Below are 19,815 nucleotides of genomic sequence, written 5' to 3' on the forward strand. Positions count from 1 at the left end.
TCTAAGAAGCTTTTGCTGTTTGTAAACGGGTTGAAGAGCCTCTCTCTTTCTGATGAACTTTTATAACCATGTTTGTTCCCAGAACAAGAGAGAAAGGGGGTGGGGAAGAAAAAGAATGCCAGTAGAAGTAAAGCTTGAGCAGTGATGGGTCAAACAAAGGGTTTCGGAGGGGAAGAGAGGAATGCTTGTTTCAGATCTGCCTCAGGGAGGAGAGTATTGATTCAAGCCAACTCATCCCCTCTCCAGTAATGTGACGTCTGTTTTGATTATTGCACAGCGCATGATGTCACTTTAGGAGATTTTCAATACAATTCTATTCATCTTGTTCTTTTCTCAGAATTATTTTCTCTTCAGAAATGTTTTTAAATGCTACGGAATGGATTCATCAGTGTCAGGGTGCATCATCAAAGCAGGAATCCAGGGAGATCAAGAGAAAGGAGTGACAGGACAGGCAAGGGGTTTAAGAGCACCCACACCTGTCAACAACCATGCCGGGGATTTTGCCGTAGATGATCTGCTGTTTGTCATTGAAGTATAGCATGTTGATGGGGGACATCTTGGTGGGTGTGCAGCAAGGCCCTGCTGAGCCCCGGGGATTGGCCTGCTGCACCAGATGGGTGTGGGGATATTTCTGCATGAACATGTACTCGCACTGGCCTGAACAATAATTGGCTTTGTATCGCTTGGGTGCGATAATCCAATCCCAACCGAAGGCCTCAAAGTCAACGGTCAGCGGGTAGCGGCAGCAACGGGACTCAGTTGAGTGCTCATCACAATCTAGTCCCAGATTACGCCGGGACCGTTTGTTGTTCTCCAGCACACGCAGCTCCATGAATGGGTGCTGGGGATAAGATTAGAAGGGATAAAACAAATATATGAATTCATGTGCACTGCATCCTGCCACAAGAGACAACCAAAACTCTTGAAGGGACCTAGCCTACAGGGACAGAATTTTACAGCATGCCAGTTCCCTTAGTCATCCACCTAAATCTGTCTATGTATAATTCATTTTGCTAACCCCATCTGTCCATCCCTCTCTGACCCTGTAAACCATGAACCAACTTTATTAAAATACACTCATCTCCCCAATCCTATTCAGTGCTGTTCAACCACATCCAGCTACTCTTATCTCTTCTTCAAAGATAATCCTTCTTTTCTCCAGTTCTAACATTTCTTATCACAGCATCTAGTCATTTTTCCAATTCCCAGCAATAGTCTTGAGTGCTGCCTTTTAGAAAGGCCAAGCACTGGCTGACTGTAAGTAGCTATTATTAAATACATTAAATAAATGGTTATACATTCCTTAAGCAAATGCAAGTCTAGTAAAAACGAGGGAAATGCAGTAATGCACTCAGCAAAAATAAAAAATAAATGAGGTGAATAATTTGACTTAACAGACCAAGGCTGCAATCTTATACACACTTACCTGAGAGTAAGCCCCACTGAACTCAGTAGATCTTACTTCTGAGTAAACATGTACAGGATTGCACTGGAAAACATCAATTTGTAGGTGGTGGATGAAGATGTGAAATAAAGGGAACTCCATTAGAAATATGGAGAGTACATATCTCTACAGGATTTAATTACAAAATAATTTGCATGTAGAAGCATGATTTCAAATAATCAAACCTAATTTAATTGTTAGGTAATTATAATTAACAGAATAAACTTCAAGGGTTTCAGAACAAAGAAGACAGGCGGCAAAGAAGCAAAGCAAAAAGGCAAAAATACCTTTTGGAGGTATTTTTACATAGGAAGACTGTAGAACTCTTAACAAAAGTTATTTGAATCTGCATAGTAATTTACTAAATGATTGTTTGCATGAAAGAGTCATTTAAGCATGGCATAGCATAAAGCCAACTGTTGAATGTATGAATCCAGTAATCTGCAACTGATGTGTAAGACCTACTACAATGTCAGCAGCAATTCAAAATTGATTTCCTGTTACTAGCAATTTTTTCTTAAGTTCTGGATCTCTGAGGAGCATATCTGAATATTAGAGCTTAAAACTAGTATATATTAGGATTTGATTGTCTTTTAACTGAATAATGTCAAATAATGTTTGGCCCTTATTAAATGTTGAAACTAAATTAGAAGTAAGACAGACTGAGATGAGACGGAGGAAAAGTGGCATGAGCATTTGTGTTGGGTATCAGCAAGGCTTGTATTTTACATGGTACATGTTTACTGTCCCCAGGCTATTCCAAGATTGTTGATGAGACACTTACCTAAGCAGAGGTCAGTAACCTAAAAATGCACAATAATTTTGTGGTATCCTAAAACCTCATCAACTGTTTGGCAGAATGTTGGGGATGAGAGAGGGAGGGATGGAAGATCTTCACCTGGAAGGCAACACCATGGCAAGGACAAGTCAAAGTCAAGGGCTTGCCTACCATGGACAAGGGCAGTGGTTTTCAGACTGGAGCACCCCAGCCTAAGAGCCCTGGGTAGTTCTGCCTTAAGGGGAGGGGTGGGGGGAAGGTAGAGACGCAATGCTCAGCATCACGCCTCTGATCTGGGTGCAGGGGTGCATTGCCATGTGCCCCTGCCTGCAGCAGCCTCCTGGGGGTTGGGGTAGCCTGGCGCCAACCTCAGCAGGACTCCTCACGCAGCACAGAGCCCTCCAGAAGACGATCGCAACAACTTCCTGTTTCACGATCGGAAGTGGTTGTGATCATCTTCTGGAGGGCTCTGCACTGCGTGAAGAGCCCTGCTGAGGCTCTTTCTAGGCTTCCCCAACCCCCAGGAGGCTGCTGCAGGCAGGGGTGAGTGGCAGTGCACGCCTTCCCCCACCCCCACTGCCTGCAGCAAAGACTTAGTGGCTCTCAAACTTTCCCAGAGAGTTTGAGAATAGTTATTTCTAGCTCCTTGGAGGCTGTTGTGCTGCCATCACTGTGGCCAGCCCATGGCAAATAAGTAGGGGAAAGGGAAAAGCACTTCCCATTTTCCGCTACAGCACTCCAGCATACAAGTCACTGGTGATGTTCAGCAATGCACCCAGGCCAGGAATGGCATGGTAGAGCATGTCCTAAGAAGTTCCTTTATGTTGATAAACACTTCCTGAGTTTAGTGCAGTGTTCTCTGGCAGCTTGCCAGGGAGCTGCGGAAACCAGTCAGGGTAACTGCAGAATCCTTGCAAAAAAGTCACTGCTCTACACAATGTCTAGGATTATAGCCCTAATGGGGAGTGTGACCAATGGCCCAGTAGGTCAAGGGACCCACCAGCTGAAAAAGTTTGGGAACCACTGGCTTAGTGGGTTTTCTTTAGCCTCCTTATCAGGTTAGGTGCTGGGATGGAGAAGGGAGGGAGCAAGGTATACGCCTGTTTACCCACCAGGCCTTCAGCACCAGGCCCAAGCGAGGTGACGGCCAGGTCATTGCCATTGGGATCAAAAGCGTTGATTTCAATACCCCAGTTGTTCTGCGGCTGCTTGAACCAGTTCTGCAGTACGTGCTTGAAGTCAATGCTCTGCCAGTGGCCAATGCGTGAGTTCAGGTCAATCTTGAGTGAGCGGATTCGGATGTGGCGGCTACCATCCTCTGTCACTGGCTTGAGGCGCAGGATTTGTAGATAGACTGTGGAGGTATGCTGAACAGGCCGCAGGTATACCCACAGTTGTGCCTTCACTACTTTGGTGAACATAATCTTGGGACTGAAGTTGAAAAAACAACAGTGTGGATTGCCTTCAATCTGTACCACAGGGTCCGCTGGCAGAGGAAGACAAAGAAAGAAGCAATGAGCAAAACTCTTTCACAACCCTAGTTTCTCAGTAGCAATTCACACAATAATATATGTCACATAGTAATTGCAGCTATTATGTGATCTAGTGGCTGTGTGAAACAGCTATCATAATTCAGCTTTCATGATGCTTTCTTGGCCTGCCAGTGATGGCAGTGTGGTACAGTAATAAGATACCTTTCAACTGGTTGTTTGAATTGGCCCGAAGGCACAATGAGTGTTAATTCCTCCAATCAGCTACTTATTCTTAGGATCAGGGCCAGCCTGAGGGCCGTGTGGCCTGTGTTCTGACATTGGGCTCTGCTCTCTGGAAGGCTCTGCACTGGGGCAGCAGGCAGTTCTCCCACTGCTGCAGCTAGCATCTGGCAGCCTGGGAGGGATGCGCGGTGAGCAAAGTGTGGGCTTGCTCACCCTCCCCGGGACTGTTTGGCCTGAAATGGGCCTCCCACAGTAGTGGACAGTGACCTAATGTCACCACAGCTATTTCCTGGTTCCATGCTTTGCACACAGCGCCACAAGCATTTGGCTCACTGCGGCTGCGGTTGTTGGGGTTTGCTGATGAGTGGAGGTCCCATGCAAGTGCCCCATATTGGGCTCCGCCAATCCCAGCCCAGCCCTTCTTAGGATTGTATAGATTCCAAACCAAGAGAAAACACAGATTTCCCATTGTGAGGTTCTATGGTATAAGGTTAGAAACTACATTTTAGAGTGGTTTGCAATCACAAAAATAGTGCACGAACACTATCAGTCAATATAAATATTTTACATACAGCACCTTCACAGCAACGAGCATAAAAACACAGCACAGAATTTTATTAATAAATGGGGGGAGTACTTCTAATAAATATGCACTGACAAACTATGAAGGAGAGGAGTGGGGACTGCATGGCAAGGCTAATATAATAAAATTACTATTTATCCTTCTGGTAGGTGTATCTTAGTGACTTGTATCGTACAGCTTCAGTGAACATGTACTATGAAATACAGAATCAGAGAGCAGGTGTGATCTTCTGTTTGTGCCCTGGAGAGGACCTACATCAGTACTTCAGGTTAAACAGAGTCTCAGTGACATTAACCCACCTCTACGGGTCAGCCTTTCAAATTAGCAATAGCCACACCAGAATAACACACAGATATAACTCAGATATAACTCAGTACTGAGATATAATTTACTCTTGGGTAGATAGGCAGCCACAGAGCAGTACAGCATGGAGACTGTTACTCTAATGTTGTTGGCACCTCTGGAATGACATACTTCAGCTACAGAAAAATGTTGCACAATAGTCTAGGCTTACTAAGCAAAGATGTACTGGCCATCTGTACAAGAAATTGCAGCAGGCTAAAATATATGTTAGTAGAATGCACTAGCTCTTGCGCTAGGAAACCTTGGATTACCAGAACCATCCTAGAATTAATATTTGCATTTCTACTTGTTGATTTAATCAATCACAATTTCACAATGGATGTTGTCCATGGCTGAGCCAGTAGGAGGCAGACTTTCCAAAAGAATCCTCAAAGGCTGGAATAAGGCCTACCCCTTCCTATGGGAGTTGTGTTTTCCTTCTGCCTTTAACAAAGGATGCAGAATTTGCTGAGCAAATAACTTTCTCAGTCTATCCCTAAGACTACCATTTAATGCTTGGGCACCACTATGACTAAGGCCTGAGTTGGCCCAGAGTGTCCCTTTCCCCCCCTCAGCGTTCCTTCCTTAGTTGGCCCTGCTGCTCAGCATTCAGTTGTTGTCGGGCTTCAGTAGGCCTTTGTCTCCTCAATATTCCTTTCTTAATCAGCCCACCAGCACTCAGTTCAGATGTGATGTGGTGCCAGAATTTTCCTGCTTTTTTGTTTACTTGAGTGCTTTTAGTAAGTGGTCCAAGATGCACATAACTACTCCTAGACCTGAGACCTGGTTTAGCACTATAATTTTTCTACCTTTTAACCACATTACTCCTTCCAATGCCACCACTCGTGGCTCAGTTCTAACTAGTGTCGGACTGCTGAGATTAAAAAGAAGAGATTACATTCTTTCTCTAAATCAGCCTGCATCTCAGGTCTTAGCTACAGGGCCTTGCTATGAAGTGACCTGAAATGGTTGCATGAGAGCAAGTCAAGTGGATTACAGCTGTAAAAACCCCTTTCTCCCTGACCCAGCTCCAAATAGCTTCTGTCTGCCTGCCTAGTGCTTATAAAGCACCAAGTGGACAGGGAGAGATCATTTGGAGCCTGTCCTTCTCCCTTGCCTTTATAGCATGCAGCCCTCTTGCTTTGCACTACTTCTGTTTTCGGTGAATAGAGGCAATGCATGCCGGGTTCTGCAGTGAACAGAAATGGCACAGAGGAGGAAAGTTGCACACTGCAGCTCTTGGGAAGCGATAGGGATGGGCAGGTGAGTGAGTCCAAATGGCCTCTCCCTGCCTACTTAGTGCTTTGTAAGCATGGGGTGGGTGGGAAGAAGCGTTCTGGAGCCATGGCAGCCTTTTCCTTTTCCCAACAGCACTGAAGGCTGGAAAAAAGCTACTACAGCTCACACCCTCACTCCCCTACTTGCCTCCCTGCCCACTTTTTCACCCACCTTCCCTGTAATCTACAAGGGGGGAATGCACATGCAGCATTCTCAGCAGCAGCATTTGTGGGGGGATTAAGCAGTGTGGGGGCACAGGCCTCCACTGCTTAACTACTACTAAGGTACAGGCCTGTTTTGGCATCAGAATTTTTTTTTTTTAAATCTCAGCACTACTTTCATAGCCAGCCTCCCTACTACTAAGAACATAAGAACAGCCCCACTGGATCAGGCCATAGGCCCATCTAGTTCAGCTTCCTGTATCTCACAGTGGCCCACCAAATGCCTCAGGGAGTACACAAGACAACAAGAGACCTGCATCCTGGTGCCCTCCCTTGCATCTGGCATTCTGACGTAGCCCATTTCTAAAATCAGGATGTTGCACATACACATCATGGCTTGTACCCTGTAATGGATTTTTCCTCCAGAAACTTGTCCATTCCCCTTTTAAACACATCTAGGCCAGATGCCGTTACCACATGCTGTGGAAAGGAGTTCCACAGACCAACCACACGTTGAGTAAAGAAATATTTTCTTTTGTCTGTCCAAACACTCCCAAATTTCAATTTTAGTGGATGTCCCCTGGTTCTGGTGTTGTGTGAGAGGGTAAATAGCATCCCTTTATCCATTCTGTCCATCCCCTGCATAATATTATATGTCTCAATCATGTCCCTCCTCAGGTGCCTCTTTTCTAGGCTGAAGAGGCCCAAATGCTGTAGCCTTTCCTCATAAGAAAGGTGCCCTAGCCCAGTAATCATCTTAGTTGCACTCTTTTGCACCTTTTCCATTTCCACTATGTCCTTTTTAAGATGTGATGACCAGAACTAGACACAATACTCCAGGTGTGGCCTTATCATTGATTTGTGCAACAGGATTATAATATTAGCCATTTTGTTCTCAATCCTTTTCTAATGATCCCAAGCACAGAATTGGCCTTCTTTACTGCCGCTGCACATTGGGTTGACTTTCATTGACCTGTCCACCAACACCCCAAGATCCCTCTCCTGATCTGTCACAGACAGCTCAGAACCTATTAGCCTATATGTGAAGTTTTGACTTTTTGCCCCAATGTGCATGACTTTACACTTACTTACATTGAAATGCATCTGCCATTTTGCTGCCCATTCTGCCAGTTTGAAGAGATCCTTCTGGAGCTCCTCACAATCGCTTCTGGTCTTCACCACTCAGAAAAGCTTGGTGTCATCTGCAAACTTAGCTACCTCACTGCTCAACCCTGTCTCCAGGTCATTTATGAACAGGTTGAAAAGCACCAGTCCCAGGACAGATCCTTGGGACACACTGCTTTTCACCTCTCTCCATTGTGAAAATTGTCCATTGACACCCATTCTACTACAGATCAAATTTGGATTTGACACCAGAATTTTCCTACCTTTTAACTTCATTACTGCTGAAACCTGGGTGTGATCACAGCTACTAGCTTTTCCTCCTGTGTGCCTCACAACAGCAGTATAAGACACAGTGAAGAAGGTGGCAGCCCCTAGACTCCTTCCTCTCCTGAGCAAATAGCCTGCTCTCCTCTGCTAAGGCATAGTGTCAAGCAGCAAGAGACAACAAAAACAACTTCAAAATCCAGAGGCACATCAGCAAGCTCACAGTTATGGGTAACACTATTCTGCAGCACAGACATTTTCATCCTTTTTCATAAACACTTTGTTGAGGTCTAGATCACAAACTACTTCCAGAAGTGCCCACCACCACACCTCTTCTACTGCAAGGCCCTTTCCAGGAACCAGCTGCAATACAGGTCACAAGCCAGAGAGTAACCCCTGGACTTCTGATCAGAGCTCAGAAAGACTTCCCTTGTAATGATCACTGTGCAGAACTTCCTTCAGATGGGGATTGCCAGGGTCAGCCCAAGACCTACTGAGACAGCGTGCCAAATGTTGCTTCCCCTTACTTGGTGATATGCCAGTGTCTGCTCCTTCTGTTTCCTGGAATGGAAAAGGAAGAGGGGAATGGAAGAGGAAGTTTGGAGGAGAGGAGTTGGCTAGAGCAACTCTAGCCCAGGACTCTCCAAACTCCAGCCTGCAGGCCAGATCCAGTGCCCTCACTAATCCTCCCCCCGTGTGAACAGAGCTTACCGTTCCTTTGGGAGACTTCCACTGTCACCGCTGATCACCCCCCCCCCATGTTCACTTTGCTCTGCTGTTTCCACATCCTGCTGTCCCATCAAGCTCTGCTCCAGGATTTCCTGGCAGATGCAACGGGGGTGGAACGAACATGGGAAGTGATCAGTGGCGAAAACAGAAATCTCCCTGGCGGAATGGTAAGCTCCAGTCACACCAAGGAGGCTGTTTGTAGCATGCAATGGTCTCCAGTTTGGAGACTGCTGTTCTAGTCCAACGGTTTCCTGTCTTCCACATTGTATCTTTCGTTCCATCCCTCTCTTCCTTTTTCAGTGGAGGGAGTGGGAGGAGGAGGAGCATGGAGATGAGTGGAATTACAGGCGTGAATGCCTATGTCCAGTTTGCTGTCTGAGGTGACCACTCAATCAGCCTTATGGGTGTGATGTGTGGGTGTGAGGTGTGGGAGCCAGCCCTGTGAATGGATTATAGAATTTTGAAGAAAAAAAAAGGAACCCGTTCTGTTTCTAACTTCAATAGAGTAGAGAGACCTTTACTGGCATTAATTCATGTTCCAACAAATGAGTCATCAAAGTAAAAACAAGATGTAAAATAAAAAGAAATAAAGAATATAAAATAAAATAAAGGTCACACAAATTTTAAAGTTAAAATGCAAACAGACCATACAAGAAAACACTACACCAAAACTTCAATAGCTAGAGAGAACTTTTCTATCCACCTCTCTTCAGAGATGTCATTAGAGAAACATAATTACTCAATTCACAGAAGCAGGTTCCTGAGAAGAAAGCACGAAACAGGCTGATCCCACAGGAGAAACTTCTCCTGTGGGACAAAATGATGTAGACAAATGACCATTCGAACCAGATAAAAACTTCCAGGCTACCGTAAAATACTTTCTACGGTCTTCATAAAATCTTTGAGAAATGGACCTTCCAGCTCTGTACAAATTTGCAAAGGTGAGCCTGTACAAAGAAGTTCCTTCCCCTCCCTGCATTTAGTGCTATTAATCTACATGGCACTTTACATAGAAAAATAAGGCAGTTCCCTCTCACAAACAGCTCACAGTCTAAAAATAACACAAGGGAGATAGAAGAAGTGATGTCCATGATTAAGAAAATTTTAAAACGTGATCTTTTTTATCCAGTCTTTTTAAATCCATTGTCTATAAAGACAGGATTTTTATTTATTTATTTATAGCCCGCCTTTCCCTTGCTGAAGCAAATGTCAAAGCAGCTAATCTCCCTAACTCTGGTTTTCTCCCCAAGGTAAACTCTTTGTATTACACATTGCAAGATAGCTTATTGCTCTCCTTTGCCCCAAGTCTCTCAGGCTGAAAACCTATATGTACTTTCCTGGGAGTAAGCCTGATTGAGCACAGTGGGGCTTGTTTCTGAGGAGATATACATAGGATAGTGCTGTTAGAGAAGAAAATATAAAACTCATTTGAAAGGTGAGCCTTGCAAATATTTTTCTGCAGCACTACAGGAAGCACTACAGGAAGATTCTGCATTCTTCATTTAAAAAGCACCTCCAGCTTCTGTTGTGAAGTACAGTAAGCCAAGAAGTTTACAAGGCTTTGAGTATTTTGCCCCCTAAAGGGACCGTGATTAATTTCAGTAGTTTGGAGTTATCTTTTTGGTTCAGCATTCTGCAGCGTCATGGCAAGTAATATAAAGGGCAGGTACTAGAACTTCCCTTGGTTGAACAACGTATTATTGACTGTAGATATTGGTTATGTGATATGGATCCTTTTTCCAATACTGTGACTCCTTTGACCTGATCTCAGTTGGCCCGCCTGCATTTTTTTTTGTATGTCCCACAATGAGGTGATCTCTATGAATGTCTCCAATTTGAAAAGACTGGTTGAGTTTCAGTAAATCTAATTGAGCTCCAGTACAAAGGTTCCTATTATAGTCTCTCAGGATTAAGCATTAATAGAAGTCTCACAGGTAAAGATCCAGTCATTCTGTCAGCTTCAGCAACACAATGCCCCCTAGTTGTAGTCTGCAGTTTTGCAGCCAGCATGGACTTGGTAAATTATAGCACCTAATGCCTGCACAGTAGAATGCAATTTGTGTAACGACTGTTTGCTCCCTGGCAAGAAAATTGTGCCTCTTTCCAACAGAATGAGAATGGAAAGCTGTGGCATCATCCAACAGATGTTCAATGCCTGCTGCTCTTGCATTTTTCTAATAGTTATCCCCAACAATAGAGGAATTGTGTTCCCAAAAATCACATTTGGTGTTTTGTGAATTCATTAAAAGGTGTGCATGAGAGGCCGCAGGAAAGGGTTATCAAATGAAAATAGGCATAAGTACCTAAGATTACTACGTTAACACCAAGGCTTTAAAATCACAGTCAAGCATTTCACTGTGGATGAAATTATGTCATGTTCTGTATGTCATCAGCCAGCAGATGACAGTGAATACTGAACAACTGGCAGAGTGAGAAATGGTTAAAATATTTATCCACTTGAGCTGCCAACTTGTCTCATGAGATTCATCTCATGTCAACTAAATTCCTGGGTTCTTTCTTCAGTTCTAAGTCACAGTAATATCTCAGGGTGGGGAGGGCAGCCATTGCAAGCAGCTAGACTGCCTTAGGACCAAATCCTAACCAGTTTTCCAGTGCTGGTGTAGCTGTTTCTATGGGGCATACACTGCATCCTGTGGTGGGGAGGAAGTCACAGAGGCCTCCTCAAGGTGCAGGAACATTTGTTCCCTTATCTCAGGGCTGCATTTCATCTGCACTGGTGCTAGAAAGGATAGGATTGAGCCTTTAGTTCTCCCTATACTACAACAAGGTAAACTGCCATGATTCATAATGAAATGTACTGTATTTAAGATAATTTCCAATAAAATACTTCTATCTGGTGGTTTTTGGAATTATTGCTAAAAGGTACATAAAGCTGAAAACTCTTTTTTAATGTCACCTAAGTAGTTCCTCAAAAGTAATCCCATGAACTGCATCTATCAGAATCATAGGATACAGCTAACAGAATTGCTTTTGAACAATTCCACATGTATCGCTGCAAATTCTGTCTTTATATGTGCATCCATGCATGAAAGTAAAGAATTGGGTAAATAAATATGGGCCTATTGGAATGGCAAGTCACAACAGCCAAAAGTGCAGCCTCCTTGTTCAGAGATAGAATGCTTATGTCTGACAGTTACTAGAATCTAATGGGATAAATATTGCTAACATAGTCTGCAGTGAGCTTCCCTGTGGCAAGTGGCTGGCCACTGGCAGATCACAAAATTTTGATTTGGATGCATTACTGGTTTGACCAGCATATGGCCCTTCTTGTCCTCAGGATTGTAGCAGGAAATATGGGCTGAAAAAGATGATGTGTCCAGTGGAACTGAAAATATAGTCTGGTATAAGACTGATGTGTTCTCAGTAGTAAACACATCCATCCAGGTCTATACACTATCTCTGCTTATGTCTACTTAGCCAAATTTTGTTACTGCACTTCATTGTTTAACCTTAATGCAGTGGTTTTCAGACTGGGGCATCGCGACACCCCAGCCTGAAGGACTGGCCTCTTTCCCCTTAAGGGGCGGGGGCAGGAGAGAGGCAGCAACGCGATCCCCAGGATCACGCCGCTCAGGAGGGCTGCCAGGACTGGGATGCACTCCTCAGTCCCGGCAGCAGCATGGGGGTGCAGGGAGCCCTGTGTGAGCATCTGCAGGGCTCCCCAGCTCGTCAGAAGTGGAAGTGGAGCACGATCGCTCCACTTTCACTTCTAACGAGCTGGGGAGCCCCGCAGGTGCTCACGCAGAGCTTCCCCGCACCCCCAACAGGCTGCTGCAGGGACTGGTGAGTGCATCCCAGTCCCAGCAGCCCTCCTGAGTGGCGCAATCCTGGGGATCACGTCGCTGCCTTCCCCCCGCCCTGCTGCCTCCCCCCCGCCCCCACAAGGACTTACAGCGGTGCAAACTCTCCTAAACCACTGCCTTAATGAGTTGTTATATCTACATCTGCCTAGCTACATAATATTCCTCTCATATCTGCCTTTGTAGGCAGGTTACAATACTGCAGGACATTCTTCCCATATTAATATTGATCACTGCTACCTTCTAGTAGTCAATTACTTTGAATATATTTGGCAAATGGATAGAATAGTAAGAATAGGTCTCAGTGCGGATCCTTCCTGCACTCTGCAATGTGATGCATGTAAATCTATAACTTCCTTACTCTTTGTTTCTTATTGTGTTGGCAGTGACTGATACAAAAGTTCTGCCACATTGACAATCAGTATAGTTTTACTGTGCTTTGGGATCTGGAGAGTTTCTTTATTCTGATAGGATGTTACTTAAATGTCTAAGGCAGGGGTGCCCAAACCCCGGCCCGGGGGCCACTTGCGGCCCTCAAGGCCTCTCAATGCGGCCCTCAGGGAGCCCCCAGTCTCCAATGAGCCTCTGGCCCTCCAGAGATTTATTGAAGCCCACACTGGCCCAACGCAACTTCTCTCAGTGTGAGGGCGACTGTTTGACCTCTCATGTGAGCTGTGGGATGAGAGCTCCCTCCACTGCTTGCTCTTTCACATCTGTGATGCAGCAGCGGCAGCTAAGGAAAGGTCAGCCTTGCTTTTTGCAAGGCCTCTTATAGGCATTGAGCTATTGCAAGACCTTGATTCATTTATATAAGTTCATCTTCAATATATTCATTTATGTAAACTTATGTAAATTTATTCAAATTTTAAATGTAGATTAATTATTTATTTCCGCGGCCCCCGACACAGTGTCAGAGAGATGATGTGGCCCTCCTGCCAAAAACTTTGGACACCCCTGGTCTAAGGTATAGCATGCAAATAAAGCAGTTCTGATAGTGCTTTTTAAATTTCCTTTTAGTTGGCTTTCTAATATTGACATTTCTTTCACTGAACAGGAATGTTTATATAAGAAGGATTTTTTTGCTATATCCACATTTGAAGGATGCTGAATGTTATTTTGGTCCCTGTTATAAAAATGTTCAACCATTAAAATTTTTGGCCTTCCAGGACAGAGTTGTTGCTTTTCTTCTCTTCAGAGTGCCTGGGCTAAATCATCTGAAGGGAAGCCCAATCCTGTCCTCAGTGGGGACACTGGGTGCAGCAGCATTAAAATGGCAACTGCTGAATCCAGCAGTCCTGCTGAGGCTGCCAGAAGTCTCCTCGGGGGAAGAGTACTTTTGTTCCCTTCCCCCTGAGGAAAGCCCCAGGCCCCACAATGAACTTTTTGAGTCTGTGCCGGCTATTTTGCCAGTGCAGATAAGAAAGTCAAGCATTGCAGCCCCCCTCCTGGGCCAGTTCCTCCCCCACCCCCTCCCCACCCTGGAATGACTCCCCCATCCCAAAAGCTTACACCACCACCCAGCAGTGCTACTTACCACTAGGGTCCCCCCAGCATCCTCCATCTGGCACTGGGTACCTCAGCAACTGGCACAGGCCAGGGGCCGGCGCTCCCTCCTAACAAGGTGCAGTAAATGTGCTTTACAGCACATTTACAACACTTGGCACTGGTGCTCAGCACCAGCACTAAGGCCAAATTGGTTTGGGCCCCTAATCTGACTACCTGTATAATCCATTGCATGTGCACTCCCTTCTCCAATGACATATCCACTACTCTCTAACAGTGGCATATTCTGGTTGTTCCTGTTTCAATTACACTTTCCATCAGTCGTTTTGTCCATAATTCCATGACATTTCAGCATAGAACATTTTCAACTTTTTTTGCAACTGTCAGAAACAGGTAGGAATTTAAGAAATGTAACTATGTAGGTATCCATAGGGCCAATCAACAATAGAGTATCTATTTAAAACAATTCTACCCTACCCTCTTGTATAACAACTCAAGGCAGTTTATAATTAATTTAAAATCAACAGAACCAAACTTTAAAAAAACCAGCTCAACAAGCCCAATCTCCAACAAACCACAGCAATATTACCCACAGCCAACCATCCCCTTCCCTCAAAAGCAGAATGAAATATCCAAAAATTACACAGCAACTGATGGATTGTGTCAATTAAGGACCCAATCCTATCCAATTTTCCAGCACTGGTGCAGCCACAATGCAGCCCCAAGGTAAGGGAACAAATGTTCCCATATCTTAAGAAGGCCTCTGTGACTGCTTCCCCACCACGAGATGCAGTGCATGCCCCATTGGCACAGTTGCACCGGCACTGGAAAACTGGATACGATAGGACTGTAAACCTCCATTGGGAGAGCATGCTATAAGGTTTGTGCCACCACTGAAAAGGTCCTTCTTCTACTGGATGCCCCCTGTGCCTTAGAAGCCAAAGGCGACTGGATCAAGGCCTCAGACAATAACCAGAACACACAGGGAAGCACATATGGGTGAAGAGAGTCCTTCAGGTTTTCAGATTCCAAACTGTTGTGGGCTTTAATAGTCATATCCAACACCTTGAATTGAAACCAGAAAAAAATTGGCAGCCAATCTAATTTTCACAAATTTGGGATGATGTGATCATAGCAGGCCACCCTGGGTAAAAACCTGGCTGCACATTTTGCACCAATTAAAGTCTCTAAACATTTCAATGAGTTCCATGATAGTGCATAACATAGTCCAACTTGAAGGTGACCACACCATGAATTATTGTGGATAGGTCAGTTCCTAGATCATAACCCTGAGTTCCTTCCTATTTCTATAATAGTTCCAAGGCAACAGAAGGGATAAAACCTCTTTGTTTCCTGACCCATTCTGCCACCAGACTGCTCTCCTTCCACACTTGCTTGTGATAGTAGCCAAAACTTGTTTTATTCCACCACAGGTGATTAAGGAGATCAACAAAGGGAAGAGGTTGCAGTCTGGCAATGATAGGTGAAGCTGAATCCATTTTATTATCCAGGGCCTTGACTAACAGTGGGGTAAGATATATTGTCAATAAAAGGAGTTATAGACCAAATACGCTCCTGCCCCACCTCCCCAGTATGGCTAGATGAACTGAACAGAGTGTGCCCCTCCGCCTTCACGGATAGACCAGCATGTAGAATAGGTACACATCTACTTGAAGAAAGAATGGGCCTGGGATTTTCAGCAAACATCCGCTCCCTTATCCTCCTATTCAGTATGGGAAGGAGTGGTACAAAGAAACAAACAAAAATGCTTGACCAAAGAAAGAAAATGGGTAGCAAAGTAAGAGGATAGCACTGCATCAGATCAAAGATGAGGTGCAATAATGTACAACAGAAAACTAAACACATTTCAGGTTTTAATAGCACTTCATCAAGTGAAAGCTTAGTTCAGAATAAAAAAAGTTTTTTATCAAAAGTATGGGCTGCTTGGCTCCTACAGAAAGCTTATTACTACCATGCCACATGAGCAGGTGACCTTTTCTCTAGGTTTTTGTTTAGCCATGATGCCTCCTCAAAGGGCAATGATGGCTTGACGAGACTTACATAGATGAATATTAATGATAATTGCTTCTAGCCACTGGAAATACCTTTCCTCCAGGGGAGGGGACAACAAAGAATCAATTTGGCAGGTTTAAATGTTGAAAGAGGAAAAGATAGAAATTAAGTTTATGCAGTTGGCTGGCAAAAAAGAATGTTAGGGGAGAAATCACCAGAGTTTGCTTTTGGGGAAACCAGTATTGCTTTGGAGATGAGCAGTGTCTATGTACTTGCCTGGTCCTCTCTTTCAGCTTTTATGCTTCTTTAAAATATTTATATCCCATGTTTCTCTCTTACATTAGAGACCTAGGCAACTAACAACCAGAAAAAATAAAACTCAGTAATAATAAAAGACAATAAGGCAGCCCAATCCTAACAGGCCGTAGGGCCTGTTCTGCATCCAGAACCAAGTTGGGGCCAAAAGCAGTTGCAATTCTTCTTGTCCCAGCACAGAACGCACTGACCCCCTCCCTTCCCCCATGAGATCCCACCCTGGCTGCGATGAAGGAACCCCCCTCCCTTCAGTTCACAGGCATGGCAGGGAGCAAGGTGCATCCCAGCTCAGCCAGGAGGGAGGGCGCTGGGGCAGCATGAGCCAAATGAATGAGAAAAAGTCCACCATGGCTCCACAGAGGAAAATGGGGCTGCGCCAGGCAGTCTGCGTGTCTCAGCATTCCCTTTAAACATTCCGCTGCTGCCCCACCTCCATCCCGCCTGTCAGGGGGCAGTGTGAAATCCCCCCATCTCTTCCCCTGTGCCACAATCCCAGCCCAGCCACAATGAAGACCACCTCCCTTCCCCTGGGCATAGCAGGGAGGGAGGGAGCAAGGACACATCCCAGCTTGGCCATCTATATAATGTATTATATTTATATTTACAAGAGTGTATGGATTGGGAAAGTTGGTTGGAAAACTGAGGCTGCTGCCTGCCCGTCTGCATGCATGCTATGCTGGGAGAGTGTGGGAGAGAACTTCTTTGAGCGGGTGCAAAACATGGAATGAGGATGTCAGCTGTGGGTGGCTGTTTTTCTATGCTCCGAGAAAAGCCTGCCCCCTGCTTGTCACCCCATTCTGCTTGCAAAACCCACTTGTCCCTATGGGGAAAAATGACTGCTCTTGTAACCCCCTCCCTCTCCGGAAGATGCATCCTTTGGCCAATGGATGCTGTGGAGACACATGCTTTGGCCAATGGATGCAGTGGAGGACCAGGGGACCAACAAAAAAAGTTATTCCTTTTGCTCCCCCCCCCCAGCCTATCTCTGAACATAGTGTACCCTGCTAGCTGCTGGTGCTGCAGCTAGCAAAAACAGCTTCGCGGATGAACACACTATTCGTATGAGAGGGGGACAGCACAACCCATGTCCATTGGTGAGCAACTCAAGCTGTCAGAGTGGAATGCGAGTCACAAGTCTGGGAACCCCTGAGTGTTCTTCTGAGTCTTCCATGCATGCGACTCAAGAGTCAGCAGAAAACACACATTTTTGCTACTCAACTCCGAGTCACCTGATGTGAGTTCCCAACCCTGCCATTAGCCTCCAAATAGTACTTCTTCAAAAAGGAACTGGCAGTAAAAGAGATTCCTTGGGATCCCCAAGTGCTTGGGGAAGTGGAAGAAACACAAAATAGGTTTTGGAGGAAAGAGAATGCATATACCCCTTCAGTCTAGTTAGGAATGAGGTACAAGCCATCTAGGATCATAAACTACTTTGAACTGTATTGAAGATACAGGATTTACATTGACAAAATAAATTAAGGCTGCAGTCCTGTCCACCCTTATCTAGGAGTAAGTCCTGTTGAAAATATTGGAACTTACTTCTGAGTAAACCTGCATAGGATTGCTCTGCAATCTATTTCCAACTCTGGATATAATGTGTGAATGACTATTCCTGGGCTGTTACTGTACAAACTGAAATAGAAATCCTCACCCTGGTAAAGAAGTCAGGTCCTTAGATAGAATCACTTCACCCCACTCAGATCAAGGATTTAATTGAGACTCTTTTCAAACTCCTGGAACTGGGGGGCAAAAACTGGCATCTTAAGCATTAATAGGCCAAGCAATACAAACAGTCCAGAAAAATGACTGGGGAGTAGAAACAGGATGCCCTCCATCAAAAGAAACAGGCTATGAATTTGGATTGAGACCTCTTGTTATACAGATGAACTGACAAGTGTGTGAGAAAAAAACTCTCCCTCCAGCATCATCCAGCAGCACCTAGAGGAGAAGCACCCCTCACATTTCTCCTCTGCTCACAGACATCTGGACTACATTGAGCTGGGAGTGCCCCTTTGCCCCTGCATGGTGCACCCCACTCAGCTTAATCACCCCCAGCTGCATGTGCCATGAACTGCAGGCCCTGCTAACATGCCAAGGTCGTGACACGGACTGACCGCCTCTCCCTGCACAGCCGACCAGGAGGGAAGGTTTCTGCTAAAAATGCCCAAGGCAATTTGCTGTGCACAAGTCCCAAATAAATACTGCATTCCCCTGGGAATTTCTCTCCCCCTACACCAGTCTGCCAGTTCTTACAAATGACAGAAAATTTCTCCCCTTCCCCCCTTACTCATTTTGGTTGTAACTATGGAAAACATACTATGCATTCACAGACATTGCCCAGGCTAAGGTGAAAAGGGCAATTCTGAGAATCAAAGTGGGAAGACGGAATCCAGCCTTGAAAGCCAAAACATGCTAGCGCACTATGACTGACAGCGTTAGCTTCTTACATCTGGAGTCCCTGAGTTTGGTAGTGTTAGGCTGTTTGTAGGGATCATGTCAGCAACTGGATTTAACACGGTTTTCCTCTGTTCCTTCATCTTCACCATATCAGCAGTACTGCATATGTGTCCCCCAAAACTTGCACGGGGCACTGTCCATGGTTCTGTACCCTGCCTCTAGCCATTCCCCACATGCTATTCGGGGAGAGAGAAGAAGATTATGGCATACAGACAAAACTTTTCATCACTAGTCTTTGTCACTCTGGGTGAATAGTCTTTTTTTCCAGAATGAGATGCTCCACTTCCTTGAATTTTTCTCTATGCCCTCTAGCAGTGAGACCAACAAACTCTGAAGACCCACTGCACCATGGAATTCGGGAAGGCTCAAGGCAAGAGCTGCAATTGACACCAAGTGTTAGAACCACTGAAGCATTTTGCCCTTTATCACAGGCAGGGAGGCTCAGTTGTGGAGGTTGTTATCAGGCATTATTTAAGTGTTCATTGGATTCCTTGTAAATTCCTTAAGGGCCTTATAGTCAAGTGAAATCTCCATGTAATAGAGGTAGAGCATTATTCACAAGCTTTCTTTAGGAAGGATAACTGTTACAGATGCAGGGAAAGAAGCTCTTAAGTTGACCTTGTTACTGACATGGAGCCTACAGAACCCAACTTCAGTCATTGGTGAATGATTTCCTCCTCAACTCACTGCACAGAAACTGTGGCATTAGCTTTCCATGGACCCCTTCACTTGCTGCATGACAAGGCAGGGCATCCTCTGGCATTTAGCAGTGGCATCGTACATTATCACTGACTTTCCAGTCAACCAAGCTCTGAGCTGCAAAGCGCTTAGCTTCAAGCTGCGCAGCCACATGGCCACACAGCTTAGCAGGAAAAATGGTTGCACTCCCTCTGCAAGAGCAGGTTAGTAGAATTACAGATTCTCCACTACTCCTGGATTGCCATTTAGCATCAGGGACCAGACCTGACCATGGTGGTCCATGCCTTGGTGACATCAACTCAATTACTATAATGCACTCTAAGTGCAGTTGCCTTTGAAGATTGCCCGGAAACTGCAGTTAGTATAGAACATGGCACCCTGTGTGGTTTCTGGAACTCAGCGATTTTGCTCTATCGGACCACTACTGCAGCTGCACTAGCTGCTAGTTTGCTTCTCATCACAATTCCAGGTGCTGCATTGAGAACTATGTCCGCCCTGGTAGCCTTCAGCAGGGACTTAGAGCCCAATCCTGAACTGCCTAGCACACAAGGCTGTGTGGCAGCAAAATAGCTACTGCAGCATTCAATG

The 19,815-nt window shown here is 45.1% G+C and overlaps 1 protein-coding gene across 1 annotated transcript in view; it reads right to left on the minus strand.

Annotated features, from left to right (window-relative positions):
- Positions 1 to 460: 460 nt before the first annotated feature.
- Positions 461 to 19,815, minus strand: part of GDF11 (growth differentiation factor 11) — a 36,381-nt gene continuing 17,026 nt past the window's right edge. The window contains exons 2-3 of the mRNA XM_066612849.1: positions 3,335 to 3,708; positions 461 to 841 (exon numbers count right to left, since the gene is read on the minus strand). Coding sequence (XP_066468946.1) covers positions 461 to 841; positions 3,335 to 3,708 — 755 coding nt within the window. The remainder of the gene's footprint in view (positions 842 to 3,334; positions 3,709 to 19,815) is intronic.

Source organism: Tiliqua scincoides, chromosome 2 (genome assembly GCF_035046505.1).
Source record: "Tiliqua scincoides isolate rTilSci1 chromosome 2, rTilSci1.hap2, whole genome shotgun sequence".
Classification (NCBI taxonomy): domain Eukaryota; kingdom Metazoa; phylum Chordata; class Lepidosauria; order Squamata; family Scincidae; genus Tiliqua; species Tiliqua scincoides.